The following is a 22,572-nucleotide window of genomic DNA, read 5'->3' on the forward strand; positions in this document are numbered from 1 at the left end:
GAAACGAATTTGAAGCAGCGGTTATAATGTCCAGCGGTATAATTTGACAAGCATGCGTATATTGAGGTTATTGTTGGATTTCAATATGGCCGCCGAATCACTGAACGATGAATTAGAGTATGTAAAATTGTATAGGATTAGGCCACTTTTACTTCATTTTTACTTAGGACCATTTATACCGATATATTTAACTTGGCTTTACTTCTGGACGGTGGTATACGGCGTCACAGATTATTTTGAAGCGGGTCTGATTGCGTTAGCAGTAGTGGGAATATTGCAGATTCTCTCTTGTCTTTTTTGTCACTGGTCGGTTCACGTGCGATGCCTCTTCACTTGTTCAGCGGTGAGAGTAACTCTAATTAATCAATATAATCTTTGTATTTTGAATGTGTACTTTGTGGACAATAGTTTAAAAAATCGTTAACATTTTTAAGATAGTAAACTTCAACGCAAATTTTTTTTTTAAAGAAAAAAAAAACTAATTTTGAAAGCTTCTTTAATTAATAATTTCATAAATTTCGTGATCAGCCCCAAAATATTTTTTTTCTGCCAATAAAATTAATATCTGTAATTTTAAGTGGTAGCTTTAAATAATGTGCTTTTTAAATTTTTATTTCTCAGTTTAAAGAAGGAAAAACGTTTGTTTTTCTCTGTTCTACAGGAAAATAGTCCCACTCTTGCTACAGTAATAAAAGTTGTTCCAACAGCAAATAATGGCTCACCAGAGCTGCTCAACCTTCACCATGAGCAGGTGAGTACAGGACAGGGTTGGAAATTAGCGCCCCTGCCGGCGGGAGGGTAGGGGCAGGAATAGAAGTACTCTTCTATTTCCTCAACTAGCCCATCTGTAATTGACTCCAGCTGTGTTTCTGTTGACTGTCAGTAAATAATTAACATGATTTTGCTTTAAGTGCCAATATCTTTAAATAAAATGTGAATCAAGAAACACCCCAATTTGAGAAAAATGATAAGTTTTTCTTTCCGCAGTGGCAGATCTAAGAGAAAGACCCCGATGACTCAAGTGTTCCTTTTATTAAGAAAAATAAGGCCCAAAGGTACTAGAATTCCCATTCCCTTTTTAAGCCCACCTTTTATCGAGCACCTTAGTTTTTATGAGGGAGGCGCAGGGGCGGGCAACGGTTTACTGAAAAACTTCGGAGTAGAAATATTAAAACTAATGTTGTCCATTTCGTTTCGAACCAAGCTCTGGAGTGGTTTAATATTTCTACCTTAGTTTTGAGCAAGAAAAGACCTTATCTCCCCCCTGCTACTGCAAACTCCCTTTGAGTACCTGTAGATCTCCTACAGTTAGATGTTATGTTCCTTAAACTAACATAGTGTTTGTATATTTTAGGATAAAGAGACACAAAAAGAGGTCATTTGGTTCAACTTTCAAAAGACAAAGTATGTCTATGACAGTGAAGAAAAGAAACAATTCTGCCAGGTGGCTTTTCCCATCAATGAAACCATAGAACATTACAACAGTTGTAAAGGGTATCAAGAAGAAGCTGATGTTGAAAGAGCCAAGAAAATATATGGATCAAATGAGTAAGCTTGTTGGTTGTTTGTCTGTTATCAGTTTTGCTATAAAGTGCTATCCTCGTAAAATAAAGTTGTTGTTTTTATTATTACTACTGGTATTATAATTTATTATTATATATATATATATTATTATAAGTAATAGTAAATTGGACTAAGTGGAGTACAATTCAGGGAGTAATCAGGAGAGTAATTTCAAAATCGTCAGAGCGCGCAGCACAAGGCCAATTTGAAATAATGAGCATGATTACTCTCTGAATTGTACAACACAAGGTCCAGTTGCTAATTATTCATATCAATAATTTTGTGTGAAAAAGTCGAAGATAAATTCATTCAGTTGTACAAACAGTAGAAAAACAGCAAGAAAAAAGCCATTTAAATGCACATGATTGATGCACAAATGACATACAAATGTTGGTATTCAATTTAAAGTTGCTCAAATTGGATACCTGTAATTGGACACTCAGACACGTGATTGTGCGTCAATTATGTCACAAAAGGAACCAACCAATATATCAATATCGAGAATTTTGTTTTTGAAACGATTATTACTATTATAATATGTTATTAGATTATTTTATTATCATATGATATATGTAAAGAATACAAGATAAAATCTAGTAAAAAAAATGGCCTAAGTGTTAACAGTCTTTGAATACAGCCATGGCCCATCACTCCTAGTGGTTTAATGTTTGCAAACTTGAGAGAGCATCTGTCTCAAATGCCAAACTGATTGGGAATGAGGAAAGATGACTAGCTTTCCCACCCTAAAACATTCATAAAATTAAAGTATTTTTATGTGCCAATAATTTTTCAAATGTGTCTGCTCATTTTAGGCTTCAGATGGATGTGCCTGAGTTTGGTGAATTGTTTAAAGAGAGGGCCACTGCACCTTTCTTTGTGTTCCAAGTGTTTTGTGTTGGCTTGTGGTGTCTTGATGAGTACTGGTACTACAGTGTCTTTACTCTTTTCATGTTGGTGGCTTTTGAAGCCACTCTTGTACAGCAGGTACATAAACTATTACATTCTGTTTCAAAATATCACTATAATATTATAAAAAATATGCTACGTGCCACACAGGTTGGTCTAAACACATCACATGATGCAGCCAAAACTGGGAAATATCAGATGACATCCCTCTACAGGGTTGTAGTTAAGGGCCGGCTGCCGGCTAATTTGAAAGACTGAAAGAGAACTTAAACCGGCTGAAATTTCACATGAAAACAAAGACTTACTTAGGTAAACTTTTAGAGCTGCCTGAGGCCAGAAAAGCCAGCTGGGCTTGTTGATGAGCCGGCTCAATGTTTCCTAATAGCTACCCCCTTGCCTCTTAGTAGTGATATTCTCCCATTTTCAAAATTTGTGATTTAGGTGGTTACATAGGAATAAGAATGGTGTGTTTTTTTTTTTTTTTTTTTTTTTTTTTTTTGATAAATGTTTTTTGGGGTGTGTGTTTGGGGGGGTGAATGTTTAGTTTCCATCCCAAGACATTTGTTGAATTCAATAGAATAAAACATTTTGAAAAAACAAACAATATTTTTAAGCCTGACAGAAAAACTTTGACATAATTTTAACAGCTTTGAGAAAAGGTCTTCCAAAATGAGTGGCCTTGTGTAAAAATATATGAAGGATAATAAGCACAATAGCCTCTATTTGGCTTCAAAAATATACACTGATATTTGTCCTGGACATTATGTTTATCTGTTCCTCAAAGATCACTTTTTTCCTCAAGCATTGATCTGTTCGCTTCTTGGAACAGATAATGTCCTTAGACAATTAAGCATCAGTGCATATTTTGGTGCCAAATGGAGGTTATTGTTTAATATCTATTGTGGTTATGTTTGTAAGTGAATGTTGTGATGCTTGTTTTCAGCAATTGAAGAACATGAAGGAAATAAGGAATATGGGAAGCAAACCTCACTTGATACAGGTGAGATGAGGAAAATTATGTACAGTTATATAGCAATTCTGCATGAATGTGAAATGTTTACTCAGAATGTCACCGAATACAGTGTGCAATTCACTGCACAACAATCTGCAAACCTTAAAGTGATTAAATTTTATTTTGTATATAAATGTGGTTACATTAAGAATTAATAATTTTTTCTTATTTTTTTTTAATTAATTCCTCAAAAGCCTTTTTGTCTGCATATTCAAAATTGCCTTGTTTTCGGTCTCAAGACTCGAGACTCGATCCTTGCTTCTTGAAATTTCGAGTCACTCGAACTTTGAAATGCAAGGATAGAGTTTCCAGGATAGTGTCAAGAATGTCAACTTACTTTTGAGCATGACTGTACATACACGTAACATGTGATTTTAATTACTTTTTTAATATGCCCAGATTCAGAGATTTAGATTTTATTATTTCACACTATTTACAACAATTAAACAATATCAACATATTTAAGAAAATGAATAATTAAAAAAGGAAAATATACAATAGATAAAAACCAAAATAATTCCAGTGACCAAAGAAGATTTGTTAGACCGTAAAAAAAGAGAAACTAGAAAAAATGAACTTTAAAATTTTAAAAAAAAAAAACGTTGAAAGTAGGATTGTTATTTAGATATTTTATAGTGCTTGTAAAAGGAAGATGGTAATCATTGAAAGTTTCCAAAGTTTTGAGAAAAAAAGAGAAGGAGAGGTCATTTTTTTGCTCTTGGCTGAAAATAAGCTTATTGTTGTTACCTTAAACAAACAACAGGTCTACAGGCATAGAAAATGGAGACCTATATTGAGCTCTGAACTTCTTCCAGGAGATATTTGTTCTATTGGTAAGTGAAGTTGTTATGTTATTTTGCTATTGTTGTTACATTAAGTGAAAGTAAAAGTTTGCCAGCTTATCCCTACTTGATTCAAGCAACAATAATATTTGGTTTAACTTTTGCTACTCCATTAGAATGAGATTCTAGTCCGTCCCAGGTTTTTTTGTTGTCATCCTTACCTCCTGATATCTCCCCCCACGCCCTCCCTCCCCTACAGTGTACATCCCACCCCCCCCCCCACCCCCTACTAGGCCCCATCCCATGTACAAATATATACTTGGCAAGTCCTCTCAGAGCAATGACATAATAATTGATAAGTTCATATATGTAGTCATGCATTTCAGCAGAGCAAGGCAGGAAGGAAAAAAGTGTCAGCTTACCTTTATCATATGGTTACAATGTTGACCATGTTAGTTTTAACTCTTTGCAGGGAGACCTAAAAATTCTGATGTACTGATTCCATGTGATATGGTGTTACTGAGAGGCTCCTGCATTGTGGATGAGGCCATGTTGACTGGAGAATCTGTGCCGCAAATGAAGGTAGAGCTCTCTTAACCGACACCTCTGTACGACAGACACCTCCATAAGACAGACACCTGGTGGTGGTCCCTGCCGTTTTTCAGTCATTTTAGTGTAACTAAACTCCCTAAAGGACTGACACCTCTCTAAAACAGACAGTTGGAGCTAGTCGCGGCGGTGTCCGTTTTAGAGAGAGTTGACTGTACACTTGTTTCTCTGCGATAATTTTCTATTCAAACATATGTTCCGTGACACTTCTCTTACAGTCTTTTAGTGTATGCGAAATTGCTTTTAGCAATGTATCTCTCGTTAATCTTAAGGCTAGACATAGCAGACATAGCAAACTACATCAAGACGGGTTAGAAAAGTTTCATATGGGACCAACCTATGATTCACAGAATATGTGCAACTCTTTTAGGTTAGAGTGTCCAACCAGTATCTGGGAGGCCATGGCTTGGATTCCTGTCAAGGACTCAGATTTTTTCTTTGTTCCATGATCATGACAAATTAACATTTCATGTTTCTCATCTTTAATCGCTGTTTGTTAATAACTCCTGTGCTTGTTAATGTTACAAATAGGAGCCAATTGAGGATTTGCCAGATGATGAAGTGTTTGACTTGGAGCAACACAGTAAATTACATGTGTTATCAGGAGGGACAAAAGTTGTTCAACATTCTCCTCCTCTCAAGACTTCTTCTGGGTTGAAAGGTAACTTGACTACAAATAAGCACTTGTTAACTCACTGTGATAATAATAATAATAATAATTATAATAATAATAATAATAATAATAATAATAATAATAATAATAATAATAATAATAATAATAATAATAAACAGGCCGAATGTGGGGCATGAGAACGGAAACGATACCAGTTATCATTGGAGCACTTGGAGCTATCAAAAAGGGACTAGAGAGTTATATTGGCAGAATCCCCGGCCAAATAAGCATCAGTGAACTACAGAAGATAACCTTGCTGGGTACAGCGCATATTTTGAGGAGGGTGTTGTCAAGCTAAAAACTGACTACCCTTTAGTGCCCCAGGACCATGGTTTGGTCCCGGCGCTAAGGACTTTAAGCAAACATTACGTAAGGAACATAACAATAATAATAATAATCAACTTTATTTATAGAGGGTGAACACATAACAGTAAAAAACTGAAAAACCAGTGGCCCTCTAATATAAAATACAATCAAGAACTAAAAATAATGCTAAAAATCTAACTATCTAAAATTAACAAGACTATTGAAGCTCTCTGTTTAGCTATCACTTTAGTTTCCTGAATTTAGATACATGTTGCTAATAACTATGAATGCTTTTCTTTATAGCTCCTGATAATGGAAGTGTAGCTTATGTCTTAAGGACTGGATTCAATACCTCACAGGTCGGATGCTCTTTAATGGCCATTAGTTAAGAGTTTTTAATTAAAATAATAAAATTCATCTTCAGGAATCAGTGTAACTTTCACTCACTCTTTCGGAACTCTTTCAGAGCTAACATAACGCAACTAAGAGTAATTCAACGTACAGGGTGGGATGCTTAGAACTGCCTTAACCCAAGGGTGGCCCCCAGCATTTAATTTGCTGTGGTACCAGTTTATAACACTGGATGGAGAGGAGCACTTTGAGAAAAATGTCTTGCCAAAAACACAACACGATTACATGTACCCCAATGAGTGCTGCCTTGAACCTAGGACTGCCTGATTTGGAGTCCAGCACACTGACTCGTTGGGTTGGAGGGGTGGGGGGTTTTTTTTTCCCCCCCATTAGGCCACCATGCCTCACACTATACTCACTATGCTTATCTTTCACTGACAGGGAAAGCTGTTGAGGACAATTTTATTTGGTGTAAAGCGGGTCACAGCCAACAATCTGGAGACTTTTCTCTTCATCCTGTTTTTGCTGATATTTGCTGTTTCTGCGGCAGCATATGTTTGGATTAAAGGTGAAAGACAGACCTGACATCAGTGTATTTGACTGTTTCACTTTGCTTTTTTTTTCGGGGGAATTGTGGTTCATTATTGAAAACAGCACAGTGTCAACCCTCAATTCAATTCTGTAAGAGAAATTTTGATCTTAAAAGGGTTAGTTATGATTTGTTGATGTAAAAATGAGTACCTGTTGCAGTTATATCTTTTCTTGATTTTAAATTCAGGTGTATCTCTTTGTTGTAGCCTCTGTTTTTTCTTTAGTATACTGAATTATGATTTGGATTTTAGTTCTTCCACTTTAAAAAAAATGTAAAGATATTTTATATGATTGCTTATAAAAGTACTTGTAATTCAAGCAATAAAGGAAAAAAAAATTAATATCTAATTCTCTCCAATAATATGAAGAGACCCTGTCTAAAAAGCAGTCCTGAACTGTTCTCCAATCAGCATGCATGATTTTTCCACAGATTTACATGTTAGTGAGGTACTGATGCTTTTCTCTCTTTCCTAGGCACTGAGGATCCCAAGAGAAATCGTTACAAACTATTCTTGGAGTGCACCCTTATTTTGACATCAGTGGTTCCACCTGAGCTTCCTATTGAACTGTCTCTGGCTGTAAACTCCTCGCTGATGGCTCTACAGAAACTGGGTAAGGTCACAAAAGAGGTCAACAGTAACAACAGAAACAGGTTCATTTTAGAATCAAAAGGTCACAGCAACTCAAAAGTGGCCCAACACACGAACGAATTCAACCACAACATGGATTTCGACCAGGCAACCATCGTGGCTAGGATGACGGACTATCACAAGAGGCTCCTCCTTGAGGCATGGCATTCTCTAAGGGACCAGAACGCGGGAAATGAAAATATTGACATTCCCGACATTTACAAGTCGCTAGTGTGACATTTAAAGTCTCGCGCAGCGATCGCGCGTTTTCGCCATGTCACGCGTGTTCTGTGAGACACTCTCGCACGCGCACAATGTAACCGTTGTAAGCCGTTGGCTTTTTTCAAAACCGATGAAGGCCGAGGATTCTCGGCCGAAACGTCTTTATAAGAGTTTCAAACAAACGTTGTTTAAAACGTTTGATAATAGTCAGTGACAGACAAATATTTGAGTTATGAATATTCCTGACTGCAATTTCAGTGTTTATCGGTCACACTGGTGTTTGTATCTTTCATGAGTGCTTTGTAAAATGAACGAAAACAAGCCTGAAGAAAGCCATTGATTGAACATAATGATATGCACTCTTTTTGCAAACTGAGTCATTGCTGATTTCTATTTTTCCGTGATGACATCTGTAAGTTAATACGGGAAATAAATGAAAAAAGGCTTATATCTGGGAAGGGATAAATAACATGAATATTTAGGAAGTTGTGTGTATAACAGAAGGGTTTACAAGGAAGGGGCTAATAACAGGCATTTTACAGTACCTCTCAGATCTTTGTAGTCTACTAACCCTATGATATTGTTTTCCACAGGTGTGTACTGCACGGAGCCTTTTAGAATTCCATTTGCTGGTAAAGTTGATGTATGCTGCTTTGACAAAACAGGAACATTAACAAGTGATAACCTTATAGTACAAGGTGTTGCAGGTCTCAAGTAAGTGTTTGTGTTACTTGGTGAACTGTAGAATAAGATAATCAGCTGTAAACATTACTTGTATCCTTATGCACCCAAGATAATCAGCGGCGTCATTTCATTTGAATTTTAGAGGCATGTGTAGCCATTGGAAAGCAGAGAATTAACTCTAAGGTGCTGTAAAGTAACCCAGGAATTTCTATCCAAGCATTGGCCCTAGAAAGGAATAAGGGACCATGTGAGACAAAGAAAATTTTTTTTTACCTTGGTGGCATTCGTATCCACGACCTCTCAACCCTCCATGGCCATGTGGCCACTGACTGCTCAAATTCGGTCGCCAGTGAAAAATTTTAATCACCAAGTTGAGCTTGCACTTTCGATCCTTCTTCTTAATTTAGTCATTAGGCTGGCGCCTTTGGTTCCAATTTAGTCGCCAGCTCCAAAATTTTAGTTGCCATGGCGACTTAAATGGTCTTAACTTTGAGGGTTGCTTCTTGATTAGATTACCATTGCTCTATCGACTGAGCTACATAACATAACAAGGGCTGACAGGAGCAGGTTGTGGGTAATTATAACATGCAAACAAATGAAACATCCAGGGCCTTTTTCTTTGCACAATTCACCATAATGTTTTCCTGATACCACAGTTTGATGTTTCAGTAATGTGGGTTGGTTACAAACTATGGGGCAAACTTTCTACGGCTGACAGATCAGCCAAGACACTGCAGGCTTTTACAAACCGTATTCGCAAAAGGGATATAACTCGCTTAATGGACAACGGCTGTAAGGGATGCATCCTATGCTGCACATAGTACCTCTCAAGTCAAGTCATTATTATTATTATTTTTTTCTTTTTTTTAACAATTAAGATTTAAACATTTTTCTATATCATAGATTATAATAACATTTTTATATGACTTATATATATTTTTATTGTATTTATATTTAGTATTAGTGTAGCTTTTAGTTTTTAGCAGTGTCCCCTAATTAGTATGGTATTATTTTCCAGGCTATAAGGTTTTTTGACACTTAAATAAAGTTTCTTATCTTATCTTTTATCTTAAGTTCACTATATATTGTTATTTTATAATGTGCAGAGATGATGATGAAGTTTGTGCTGTATGCGACGTTCCTGATGAAACAGCACATGTGCTTGCTTCATGTCACTCGCTGGCTTTCCTTGATGACAGTTTAGTGGGTGACCCTCTTGAAAAGGCAGTGTTACAAGCTGTGGATTGGAGGCTTACGAGAGGTGAGGAAATAGCTCACTCCAGTCCAGCTTAAAATCGGGGCAACAAGTGCTTTGTGGCAAATAGAACTACCCTGAAAACTTGAAAAAATTATATTTCTCACGTACAGTACAGCAAGTGAATTAAAAGTGAACAGTTCACCAGTTCACACACGTTTTCACACGTCAAAGGTTACGCAGGTTCCTTGCCTATATTTCGTTTATCATTCTGAAATTGTTTCTGCCCTTATCCCAGCCCAAATTTGTTTTTATGAAGAAATTCGTTTGCTAGAATGTATTTAACTGATCGCTTTATCTAAATAGATAATTTTATTTCAAAGGGGTTTCTAAAACGAAGGAGCCTGGGTCTTTTGGCATCCCTCTTTTTTTTTTTTCATAAACATACTAAAAAAAGCTCAGTTACATGTGTGTATAAAGGTTACTCATCGCTGTTGTTTTTGCTTGTATTTCAGGAGATATCGTCATGCCAAACAAAGGCCGGCGTGTTTCCATGCGTATAGTGCATCGTCACCATTTCTCCAGCGCTCTAAAGAGAATGTCAGCTATTGTGTCTTTACAAAATCCCGGGTCATCATCCAGTGAGTATATCGTGACAGTAAAAGGAGCTCCTGAAACGCTCAGATCGATGGTGAGTGTTAGAAATACTGTAAGTCGAGACTTATTTTATTCTTAGAAATCAACATACGCCCAACGGTACGGTGCGAAGTAATTTTCTCGCACGCTCAGGTACTTGCCCACTCGACTGTCCCTGAGAAAAATGAGGGAATACTCAACGATCTACTGTCTGTGCGATTTCTGAGGCTTTTAGCAGGCAGGAATAATTTGCTTGATCTGCTACTAACCCTGGATAAGGTAGATAAAATACTCCAACGGAGCATTGAAACAGCTTGCATCAACAGTATACCAGGACCCATTTATGCATCTGTATGGAAAAAGAGGCCTACATGTCAGACACAAGGGCTGAGCCAGACCTTAAAGTGTGTTACATCAGCGTCTAACGTACTAACTGGTAGACCACTGAGCTCACGTAAGCTGTATGAGGGATTGTTGGAATCATGAAAGCCATTGCCAAGCGAAAAGTTGCCCATTCCAATTCACTCAGGCTCAGAAATTTAAGTAATTATTGCAATGCTATAATTTCGGTTTAATATATACTAACTTCTGTTGCCATTTTAATTTCAGTACAAAACCGTTCCCAAAAACTATGACGCTATCTACCACAGGATGACTTGCCAAGGAGCTAGAGTTTTGGCGCTGGGTTTCAAGAAGATTGGAGAAGTGGCGGCTAAAGAGGTGTGAACTTGTTCATGTGTTGTTGTCACGCTTCATTGTGAAAGGAACTTTAAAATCTCTCTTATGATTTTGAGTCACACATGTATAAGTACAAGTATGGAAAACTATCTCAAGTTGAGAACGAGAATTCGTTGATCTGTTGTTACCAAGAAGCTTTCTGCATCAGATTTGATGTTCTCGGTGTTGTCATAATTGCTTGTCCATTTTGGATACTTGAAGGCGAATTTACCAACAAAGGGTACTTCTTGCCTCCAATACTTACAGTTGTAGGCCGTCAGGAAATCTTTTCTGCAAAAGAGATTGCGTGACTTGCCTAAATAGCTCCAGTGTAGATGACTGATCGCTTTCTTTTCCGTGACAGATCCGTGACTTGAAGCGTGAAGAGTGTGAATGTGATCTACAGTTTGCGGGATTCGTTGTAATAGCGTGTCCACTGAAGAGCGACTCTAAAGCAGCCATCAAACAGATCCAGGAATCATCACATCATGTAAGGATCACTAGTTTAAGTTCAGTTCTAAGGATGCGTACAACAATATGACTTTGATTTTGTAGAACATTACTTAGCAAATAGCATGAAAACTCGTAAGGAAGTGAAAAAGACGAACGATGGGTAGGATGGAAATTATAATATGGACAAAATTGAAAACGTAACTTAAGCCTTCTTTTCAAGTAAAGTGAAGTTCGAATTCTTTGAAAATTTTGCAAACATTTTGCAGTAATGTTATTAATTTTGAAACGTCAATTCATCTCGTATCCTCTCGCCAGTAGGCGCTAAAGGTAACGTTAATTGAGTGGAGTTAAAAATATTTTTATTCCATAAATCCGTAAATTTAGAGAGAAGTTCCAGCATAATCTCATTGATTTCAATTTTTGAGCAACACCCAGCAACAGGACTTGATAAACATTACTTGAAGAATTAGACGCCTGAGTTACTGGCTTGTCTACTTATTTCAGAAGACCATGGAAAATTACAAAAGTTAACATCCTTAGATTAATAAGACGCTTTTGAAAAAGCAGTTCTTTTTAACCTTACATCTGATTCAACATGAAGAGTAGTTCTGAAAGAGTACACTAATGTTATTGTTTGTTTTTTCTCCAAACAGCTGACCATGATTACTGGGGATAACCCGCTGACTGCATGTCACGTGGCTCGCGAGCTTCGGCTCACCAGACGTGAAATTGTGGTTTTGACACCTCCTGAAAGCACCAATGATCATGGTACATGTAACTTCTAGACAACTCTTGCTTAATTTTTTTTGTTCCAAAAAAACATTTGTGTTGTTTAGGTTTTAGTTAACTCTGATTGTTTTTTTTTTCCATGCTCCTCTCTGCAGTAGAAAGTGAGTGGCACTGGCAGCCAGTGGATCACTCCTTCAGTCTTCCCATCATTCCCTCTGGCGGCATCAAAGAGCTGACTTCCAAATTTGACTTGTGTGTCACAGGAGAGGTAATTTACTTAGTACACTTCGTTCACGCTAAATTTCGTCCGCGTTGCTGCGTTCGGAAAGTCTTTCCTAGCCCGGGGCTGGTTTTTCTCTCGGGCTGTCTTCTTTCCCTCCTCCCCGCTGGCCAATAACTAAACATTTTTTCTTTTAGTTAACAAAAGTAGTAAGGCCACTAAGGATTGCCTTTGGGTTAGCACACAGTGGTTCCAACTTGCCCGATTAAGGAAAGCTTGAAAATCCATTTGCTTTGCACCCTGAAGGCGATTCAAATTTTGCAACGTTTGGCCGCCCACGGACGCAAAACCACAGAAGTTTGTTAAGTTGTTTACTTTGGTTTGGTCTCGTTTATGGGACTAATGATCACTTATCTGGTCAGATCGGATCTTTCGTTTTGCGACTTGTGTACATTCGAGTCACCCTGCATGTCCGGTGGACTGCTACTGTACAGAGGTTGTTCCAAAACTTGCGTTGACTTGCCACTCGCTTTGGCCAAGGCGTTACTTGTTCTTCTCTGCTTAGTGATGTTAATTCAGTCTATTTTTTTCTCCCTCCACCCCTTTCTTCTTAAATGTACTCATTGCTTCTGTTTCAGTGAAGCGCATAAGTTGCTCGCTATACGGTATGTGTTTTCTGAACTAAAATCTATAACACTAAACATTATCGCTTTTGTTGATTTATCTGCAGGCATTTTCCTACCTACAGTCGACTGAGAAATTAGCAAAGTTCTTCCACTCCATAGTTCAAAACGTGCAAGTGTTCGCACGAGTGGCTCCTAAACAAAAGGTACCGTCAATAACTTGGTATATACTGAGTGATATTTGTTCTGTGAAGTCGGTAAATAAAAGTATATCAGTCTTGGAAACGTTATGTATTTCTCTTGTGCAGGAATTGGTTATAACCAAACTCAAGAGCAAAGGTTTTGTGACGTTAATGTGCGGTGACGGGACTAATGATGTAGGAGCACTCAAGCATGCGCACTGTGGTAAGATTTTGTGACGTCATAACGGACAGACCATTATTTTTCTGGAGAGGGGTATGAAAAATTCGCCTCTGCAAACTTTTTTTTAACTTATATGCATCATCAGCATCCTCGTCTCGGAGAGGTGCTTGGTTTTTTTACTTTAGGGTTTTGGGATGCCTCTGGAAACTTATTTTTTTATTTGATATGCAAACTATATTTTTATTTATATCGTGTTTGCGAGCAATTTATTTTGCCTTTTTTATGCCCTGCAAACAATTGTTTTCAAATTTTCATACCCCCCCCCCCCCACAGGAAAACAATGGTCCATCCCTTCATCAGATCAGGTACTCGAGATGAAGCCCGCCCTTAAAGTGAAATGAGAAAAATAAACGAGTTTATCCTCTCATTTTTTGCCGTTGCTTGACGTATCGTCTTTTTCGCTTCCAACACTAATATGAGAGTCTAGAACAAGCTACTCGTGACGCAAAAAAAAAAACCATCAAATAACCTGCCTGTAGATCAAATCTAAAATTCCCGATTATAGATAAGATTGATGAAAAAACACTAGTCTGTTGTAATAGATCAGTGATTTCTACTTGTTTGCACTGTTATCAGGTGTGGCCCTGCTTGCTGGTGCTCCAGAGAAACTTCCTGAACACGGCAAGAAAAGTGCTCCGAAATCCAAAGAAGATAAACCCTCTTCATCGGTGAGAGCACAATTCCTTCTTCAGTGCATGTTTCAACTTCCACGATTAAAACACATCGACGAAAACCTGCAACCAGGTTGACAAACAATCAGAAACGTTTTATCTGCTACGTCATCAGTATGGAATGTTTCGGCTCCAGACCCATGCGTCTGTCTCGAGCGGGAGATGAAAATGACCACGTGATGAGAGACGTCAGGAGTAATGGACTCCAGAAGACGTTTAACCTTTCTCTCGCCATTTACAAAAGTCTCTTCATAATGTAAAAAACCTTTTTAGCATTAAGTTATTTATACTATGTTTCAATATAATAACAGCAACGAGCTGTATTTGTTTTTCTTTTATGCAGCATCAATCAGAAGAAAAAAGTAAAAGCGATTCAATTAAGATAGTTTCAAGAGGACATCTCCCCCCTGCACCTGCCAAAGGAGCTTCACGAGCAGCTAAGATGCGTGCTGTGGCCAGGGGGGACGACACTGCCTCCACCTTGAAACACGAACAGCAGGTGAGCTGCAATGTTTTGTCATGATCCTGATCCTGAAAAACAGTGTTGTTTTTTTCAGAAGCGTGATCGCTCAACGCAGTTCTATCCGTACGCTTTCTGTTTGTTTTGTTTTTAGAAAAAGATCCAGGAGATGTTGAAACAAATAGACGAAGTAGATCAACCTCAAGTTGTTCGGTTGGGTGATGCGTCAATAGCGTCGCCTTTCACCTCCAAGCTATCCTCTGTCATGGCTGGTAAGTAAACAGCGATCTGTCAAGTAGAACAACAAACTTTCTGGGTGTCTGGGAGTTAATAAATCAAATAAATAAATCGGGGGTCTTTCGACTGACAAACCCTATGCGGCCCTCGAATTCTCGATCCAATTGGAATTTAGAACAGTCGGTTTTTTGTGGAGGGCGGAAAACCGGAGAACCCCCGCCCCCCCCCCCAAAAAAAAAAAAAAAAAAAAAAAAAAAACCCTCGGAGCAAGGACAAGAATTAACAACAAACTCAACCCACGTACGAGGGCTGGGAGCGGAACCCGGGCCACTTTGGTAAGAAGTGAGCGCTCTCACCACTGCGCCATCCCTGCTCCCCCAATGCTAATCCTTTGTGCGTACGTCTAAATTGTTTTCCTGTTTCGGCTAAATACAGGCTACATTGATCGTTCCAGATAACTGGGATAAGAGAGTGGTCTCAGGTTAACACTTCCCCCCAACCAAAATATAGAAAACTTCTAATGATTTTGGTGGAAGCAGTGGGAATTGACCCGTTGGTATTTCTTTTAGACTAAACCTTGCTTTAAAAACAAAACGTCTTTGGACCTTGATGTATGGAAGTCCTTAAGCCAAGAATAGCATTGATGCATAGCAGACTTACGTATCATACATTTTGTGTTCCAATTAATGTCTTTTCAGTTTGCCACATCGTAAAGCAGGGTCGCTGTACACTGGTCACCACTCTGCAGATGTTCAAGATTCTTGCGTTAAACGCGCTCATACTCGCTTACAGTCAAAGTGTGTTGTATTTAGATGGAATCAAGTTCAGTGACGGGTGAGTTCACCTTCTTTACATACAGATTCTCCTTACAGGCCTCTATTATTTAACTAAGATTAATTGGGAGAACTTGATTGTAGATCAGGTAGTTCATGCAATGTTTTCTTTATTGATCAAATGTTATATTCTTATGGTCTCCATACCTGACTTTGCACTAACTTTTTGATGAGAGTTTGGATCGTTACCACTCTAAGGAGTGGAAGTGTAAGGCGTGATATTGTTAAGTTTCATTTGTCTGATCTGCGGTCTTGCACTTCTTTTGCAGACAAGCTACATTACAAGGCGTTTTATTGGCTGGCTGCTTCTTGTTTATTTCTCGTTCTAAGGTGAGACAAGGAAACAGAAATTTGTAAAAAAAACGTAAATGTATTAGACTAGTAGTAATCAGCGATTAGGGGAATGCGTTCGAGTAAGGCTTGAAAGGAGGGGTAGTTTTTGGTGTTGACTGAGATTTCCCCTTTTTCTTGTACAATTTGTTGATGATGGGACAAAAGAGGAAGGTAAAATGTTTGTAAGAATAATTTAACAACATTGATGGCGAATAAACTGTGAACAATAACTTTATTAATTCCAAGAATGAATGACAATTGCTTGCCTTTGAATGTGTGTTATGTGTAACACACAAGTATGAAAGTAACGACACAGTTCAAAGTTCAAACTTAAACTCAGCTGTGGCACTGTTCCTTTAAGGTTACAGACAACATTATTTTATATTTGAAACAGCAACATGTGAATTCTATAGAAAGCACTTTTAACTTGAAACAGCAATATATTGAAGTATGAATTAATATTGCAGAATTTGCTTTCAACTAAAAATACTTACTGCCTGGATAATTACATTGTCACACCCAGTTCCTGGTGTTGACATTTGCTGAATGTAGTCTTGCCAACTATTGTCAGAAACGCTCTCAACATAAAATTCCGGATGATTATTCAAGTGCCTAATACCAGCAGCACGAATTTGAAAATGCAACTCTGCAGTTCCATACAGTTGGTGTGAAACTGACCTAAAAAAACAGTCTCCACTCCCACCAACATCATAAGGCATTAAACTTATTAATGAAAGTCTCTCATTAAGAGATACCCAAGACAAATTACAGCTTTCATTTGCAGGAAGCATTTGAACTTTGGAAAATATGACCAAAAGCGCAATTGTGACTGAAGTCAGACTTTGTTTGAAGCATGTCAATTGATAACTCTTTCTGTTTACCAGTGCAATACTTGTATCTTTTTTTTCTCTTTCTGTTTGTTTATAAAAAAAACATATTTACTGTAAAAATGTTCAGAGTTACACAAAATAAACCTTTACTTGTAATTGCTACAAAAATTTCTAATAAGTGAGGAGCTTGGGAAATTATGTTTCAGTAGTTTTTTAAGTCTACTTCTGTATTTCTTTCTTCTAAGCAATTTAGTAACTCTACGAACAGAAATTCGAGATGGTTCTGTCTCGTTTCCTGTTGCTTTTTGCTTTTTTTCACAGCCTGAGATTTCTCAGCATTTGTAGAGATCATAGCAACAGAACAACTCCTATCGCCATTCTTTCCAGCTACAACACGGACATCTCGTTCATATCTCTTTATAAGCTTACTATCATAATTATTGTGGGTATCATTTATCGAAGTCTGGACAGAACTCTGTGCACGACGGGATTTGATCACGTTATACAAAAGAATGCTTCCGCTGCCGCATTTACTCGACTGAACAATGGTTCGGTTGTATTCGATCGCTTCATCTGACTGAACAATGGTTCGGTTGTATTCGATCGCTTCATCTGCTCTGATGTCGTCGTGCAAATGTTTAACGCAAATGCGAGCCTCATCACTCGATAACGCTGTGTTCTGATCACAAGTAATGATCAAGTGGCTCAACAGCCGCCGAGCTACATAACTCGGAAAGTTTGTTATTTGATCACAAGCCATGATCAAGTGGCACAATGGCCGCTGAGCTATACAACTCAGAACATTTGCTATTTCACCACAAGCAACGGTCAGGTTTGGTCGCAGTTCAGCAACCAAAGACGACAGAAGAGGCGATTCTTGTACGACAACGAAAGTAAACAGTTTTACTAAGTACACAATCTAGCGACCAAACGAAATGTTCTAGCGAATTCGTAAAGCACGCGTGCAGAACAGCGACCAAAGACGACAAAAGGGACGATTCAATGCGAAAACGAGACTAAAATATCGTCGCACCAGTTTCGCGGCCGAGACTTGCCCCTGCAAAAATCAACCGGGGCGGCCAATTTGGAGTCCATACACCTGCGCGCGCATTACGGCTCGATTCATTCCGCATAACAGTGCACAGGCCTACCAACTCAAAAGACACAGGACGCAAAACAGAATTAGGCTCGCGCTCTCCTTCGTCGAACGCAAAAAGTGGTCATGCACTCAGCTTAGCGCTTCTTAAATTATCCTTTGCTAGTTTCAGTATGTAGTTGAATTTACGTGACTTTCTGTTTTGTTTCTTTCAGCCTCTTCCGACTCTCTCCAAGCGCCGTCCATTGCCAAATATATTCAACATTTTCACTATAGTAACAGTACTGTCTCAGTTTGCTGTTCACTTCTGGGCCCTCGTTTTCATGGTACAACAAGCAAAACGACTCACCCCTAGCATGTGAGTAATATCTTTGTATATGTACTGGATGCTCTAAAAATATTATATATAAGGCTAAAAAGTTATAAAATTTAAAAAGAAACCGAACGTTTTGACTTGTTGTCATCATCAGGGTTACATATAAAAGCCTTCCGTGATTTACATCGTTTTTTTACTCAAGTTACTTAGCCTTGTCACAACCGCTTTTTATCACTAATTATAATATAAACATCAGTGAAATACCAGGAAATCTTTCGCACGAAAAAATCATATCTTCACACGTAAATGTGAAGATATCGATTTCGAAACATTTTCTGACAAGTTTGCCCTGTTTCAATGCTGAATGAGCCAAAGTAAATCGATATTAAGACAAAACATCTTCGGATCTTCCTCGGCAATCTTCGGATATCTTAGGAAATTTTTCGGAAAATGTTCGGAAACATTCGTACGACCTTCGGACAACATTTTGCAAATCTTCGGAAAATGGTCGGCAATCTTCGGATAATCGTCAAAAACATCGTAATTAGTAGGTTTATATAATAAACAGAATACATTACATGGTTGCTTGGAAATATGAAATTTATCTTCTCGTGTTTAAATCGATATCCCACTCGTTCGCTGCGCTCACTCGTGAGATATCGATTTAAACACTAGAAGATAAATTTCATATCTCCGCACAACCATGTAATATCTTCTATTTATGTAACCTTGGTTATGGCGCAAGATGCACCGAAACGTCGGTTCTTATCATTTATATTCTTGTATCAAGTTATTCCCGAAGGGAACAACTGCGCAACATAGCAATTGACTTGTTTGTTCAAAGTTGGGCTCCTTTGTTGGATAATTAGTCCCTCGGTGATCTTTCTCTTAAAGTACGATCTTGCCGAGCAAAGGACTTTCCACTGGAATGAGTGGCTTGGGTTTTCCAAAAGGTGACGTGCTGGTTCCGAGGTGTGGCAGATGTTCGAATGTTCAGTTATTCGCACTTCAAGATTTCGCATTGTTTCACCTACATAGTTTTCTCCGCATGAACATTCTCCTTCGTAGATGACGTGGGACTTGTGAAGGTTTATGTCCTTGAGACTAAAGCCTGGTTTTCACCAGCGACGCAAGCACAAGCGGAATCACGCTAAAAGGACAAATTTTGACCCTTGTGCTTGTGCTTGCGGCAAGCAAAGGCAAAAGCAAAAGCATCAAAATACAATACGCTTGTGCTTTTGCTTGCCTTGAAGCAGTATTTTCGGTGAAATAAGAGCGGTTATCCTTGTGCTTGTGCTTGCGGTGTTTGTCGCTAGTGAAAACCAGGCTTAAAAAGGCTTTGGATTCGTATGGTGCGGGATACAAATTTCTTGGGGTAACCAGCATTTGAGAAGGTGGTCTTTATTTCTTTTATATCGCGGTCAAGATTTGTGGAGATGTTTTTGGCTCTGTCTAGGGCTCCTATAATCCAATTTTGTTTATGATTTTTTTCTATGAACTTACGATTGCTTTATCTGTTATTTTTGTTTAACTGTCGAAAGAAATTGTTTGCCGATTTCTCTATTAAAAATGCTTTTCGTGACTCGGCGTATGCGCGTTTTCCCGCGCTTGGCACCGGTTACACGTTTTCCCGCGCTTGGCGCCAGTTGCACGTCTTGCGTTGAGTTTTGACAAGATGCGCAATTTCTTTGTTGTTATTTGCTTGTTTGTTTTGTTGTTTTTTCAGTATTTTTTCGATTGGCGACTAACATTACAAAACCCTCTAAGCTCTCAACTTTTGAACAAAACGTTTTGTTTGTGTTTTTTTGCAGGGAATCTAAACATGTAGACTTGGACGCCAAGTTTCAGCCCACCATTTTGAACAGTACTGTGTATATTGTCTCCATCGCTATGCAACTGGCTACGTTTGCTATCAACTACAAGGTATACGGCAAAATGGTTGATAACCAATCAGTTTATTTTCTTCTTTTTTGCGTGAGGATTACAGGAGAACACGAGAACGCTGTAGTTCACAAACGGTGCCGATATTGCAACTAGCCAGGGGGATCGGGCTGTGAGCCGTCACTAAACCATTCGTGGATTGCCTCGTGGCGGATTCGGCCAGGTGTCAGTGGGGTTAGGGAAAGTGTTAGATTTTCCGCGTGATATCATATGGTGGTAAACCAAACAAAACCGTCAGAAATTCGCCAAAAATGTGTCAAAGTGAATCATAAACTTAGTTAAGTGGCAGTGATACGTCGCCTTTTATCGTAAGCTTGTGGGTTAATTTTCATTACTGATTTATGTCGTGTTTATGTGTTTCTTTTGTTACATTCCACAGGGTCACCCGTTCATGGAGAGCTTGCTTGATAACAAGGCCTTGCTGTACAGTCTGATGGCGTCTGGTGGATTCGTCCTGTGCATGATTACTGGTTCTGTTCCTGAAATTAATCAGCAGTTTGAAATTGTACCCTTTCCTCCAAAGGTAAAACTTACTTCATAGTATTTTTAAAATAACAATGGTTCTAAGGACGATCTGTTTGGGTAAAAGTTTTTTTAAATCTGTGCGTGAACCCATCATCTGATTCGGGGGTAAAACCTTGTTGAAAAAGTTAATTCTGTGAATGAGACTTAAAAAGTTTGACAATTAAATAAAAGCTATTGAGAAGAACTTCCATGTGGTAGTGTTCGTTATGATATATAAGGTGATTTCAACCTTTCAGTCTACCGATGAAACCGAAGTGTGTGACCATTCAAATTAAAGCTATTGGGTAGTACGTTCATGTGGTACTGCTTATTACGCTACATAAGTGTTTCTATATTCTACATTCTTCTTGGATGAAACCCAAGTGTGTGACCATTTAAATAAAAGCTATAAGGTAGTATTTTCATCTGGTGCTGTTTGTTATGCTACATAAGGTGGTTCTAACTTCTAAGTCTGTGGGTGAAACCCAAGTCTGTGACCATTTAAATGAAAGCTATTGAGCAGTACTTTCATTGAAAATTTTGTATCAGCAAGCATCTTCTTATTGTAGCCTTACGCGCCCTGTGGAAATCAGCTTTCTTTTAGTTATATAGTTGACGGGGCAACCAACCAAGTCATACGTAACTGCTGATTGTTACAGCCTGTAAACACTGTGTTTCTTACACTAAGGCAGTAAACGAGACCTCGTGTCATCTTTCAGATATAGGGTACTGAACAGTACTTTCATGTAGTGCTGTAGGTTGTTATGTACAAGGTGGTTCTTGTAAGTCTGTGGATGGTACCCTAGTGTGTGACCATTCAAAGGAAAGCTGTTGAACAGCACTTTTTGTGGCGTTCTTTGTTTTTCTCTTTCCCAACTGTATATTTAAGACAATTTGTTAAAATTGTTCTCTGGAACTCTTTGGAGCTAAAGGTGTGAACAACCTTTGGGAGTAGAAGTGTTACCCCGGCATACTTTGTTACCAAACTTGTTTTCATGTTCCCCTTTCAGCGCAGTACAACAGTTTCTTTAGAAACTAATTCCCCTGTTTTCTCACATCTTCTTTTAGTTCCGCGAAACATTCATGCAAGTCCTTCTGGCGGATTTTGTGGTGGTCTTTGTCCTGGACAGAATATTAGACTTTTTGCTTGGCAGTGCTAAGCTGCGACAGCATTGACACGAGCAGAGGAGAACTGTTCATCGAAAAAATAATTCATTTCCTTCAGCCGGACATCATTCCATTGTGCGACACGCAAGTAGAGAGGTAGGACAATTACCGATTGGTTCCGAAGACCACACGATGACGTCCCGAGACAAGCCGAAGGTTAGCCGAAGAAGCAGGAGGAGGATAATATGGTCTACAAAAGACTGCTTTGAAAACTCGGGCGGGTTAGGTGTAACTCTATTAAAATGTCAAGCAAAGTATAAATTATGGAATACAAAACTTGCCTTCAAACAAGAAGACAACAAATAAAGAACAAATTGTTATCTGTAAACAAAAAAAATGTAGAATAAACTTGCTTACGACGCTTGCCATTCGTAAAAGCTAATTCACGAGTAGTGTCCTATTTGTTGTATTTTTCGAACTTGGACAGATATGAACTTCTCGCTTAACCAGGTCTGACAGCGGGAATTTCTTCAAATTGTTACAAATGCAAAAAAATATTTCCTCGATTTTATTGCAGCTTTGTATCCAGTTGAGTCAAAGTGTGGGGGGGGGGGGGAGGAGAGGCTTTTTATTATTCGGCCTGTTTGCTCAAAAAGAATGATCATCATATACATCCCCCACCGCGCATCAAGAAGGCAGCTCCTCACCAAGATTGTCCACTGTTTTTGGTATATTCTTAAAAAGGTGATTAAAGGGACTGTGTCACAGTATTTTGCTGCGGTATGCTTGTAATAACTGAGTCATAAGAGAAAAGAACAGAAATGACGATAAACAAATTACACAAGACAAACTTGAAAAATTTAGGTTAAATTTTGCACGATGCGCTTCCGTGACCTAGTTCCTTTTAAACGCTTTCCATG

The 22,572-nt window shown here is 38.4% G+C and overlaps 1 protein-coding gene across 2 annotated transcripts; it reads left to right on the top strand.

Moving 5' to 3' along the window:
* The first annotated feature begins 54 nt into the window (after positions 1-54).
* LOC144666148 (endoplasmic reticulum transmembrane helix translocase-like) lies at positions 55-22,089 on the top strand. Of its 2 annotated transcripts, XR_013573128.1 has the most exons (30): positions 55-343; positions 662-751; positions 1,355-1,548; positions 2,376-2,547; positions 3,413-3,469; positions 4,245-4,314; positions 4,736-4,845; positions 5,404-5,533; positions 6,155-6,210; positions 6,644-6,770; positions 7,268-7,405; positions 8,238-8,358; positions 9,435-9,589; positions 10,039-10,214; positions 10,769-10,879; positions 11,241-11,366; positions 11,983-12,097; positions 12,214-12,326; positions 13,009-13,107; positions 13,210-13,306; positions 13,901-13,992; positions 14,339-14,494; positions 14,610-14,727; positions 15,391-15,526; positions 15,795-15,855; positions 18,000-18,142; positions 19,912-20,023; positions 20,421-20,564; positions 21,614-21,810; positions 21,842-22,089. XR_013573128.1 is itself a non-coding variant. In XM_078527514.1 (29 exons), the coding sequence occupies exons 1-29, from the start codon at positions 86-88 to the stop codon at positions 21,719-21,721; spliced, it is 3,585 nt and encodes a 1,194-aa protein (XP_078383640.1). In that variant the 5' UTR covers positions 55-85; the 3' UTR covers positions 21,722-22,089. The 2 variants fall into 2 exon arrangements, 1 of the variants encoding a protein (XP_078383640.1); XM_078527514.1 differs by having other exon boundaries at positions 21,614-22,089.
* The last annotated feature ends 483 nt before the right edge of the window (positions 22,090-22,572 follow it).

The sequence above is a fragment of the Oculina patagonica genome, chromosome 1, assembly GCF_052425735.1.
Source record: "Oculina patagonica isolate OP01 chromosome 1, crgOcupat, whole genome shotgun sequence".
Lineage (NCBI taxonomy): Eukaryota > Metazoa > Cnidaria > Anthozoa > Scleractinia > Oculinidae > Oculina > Oculina patagonica.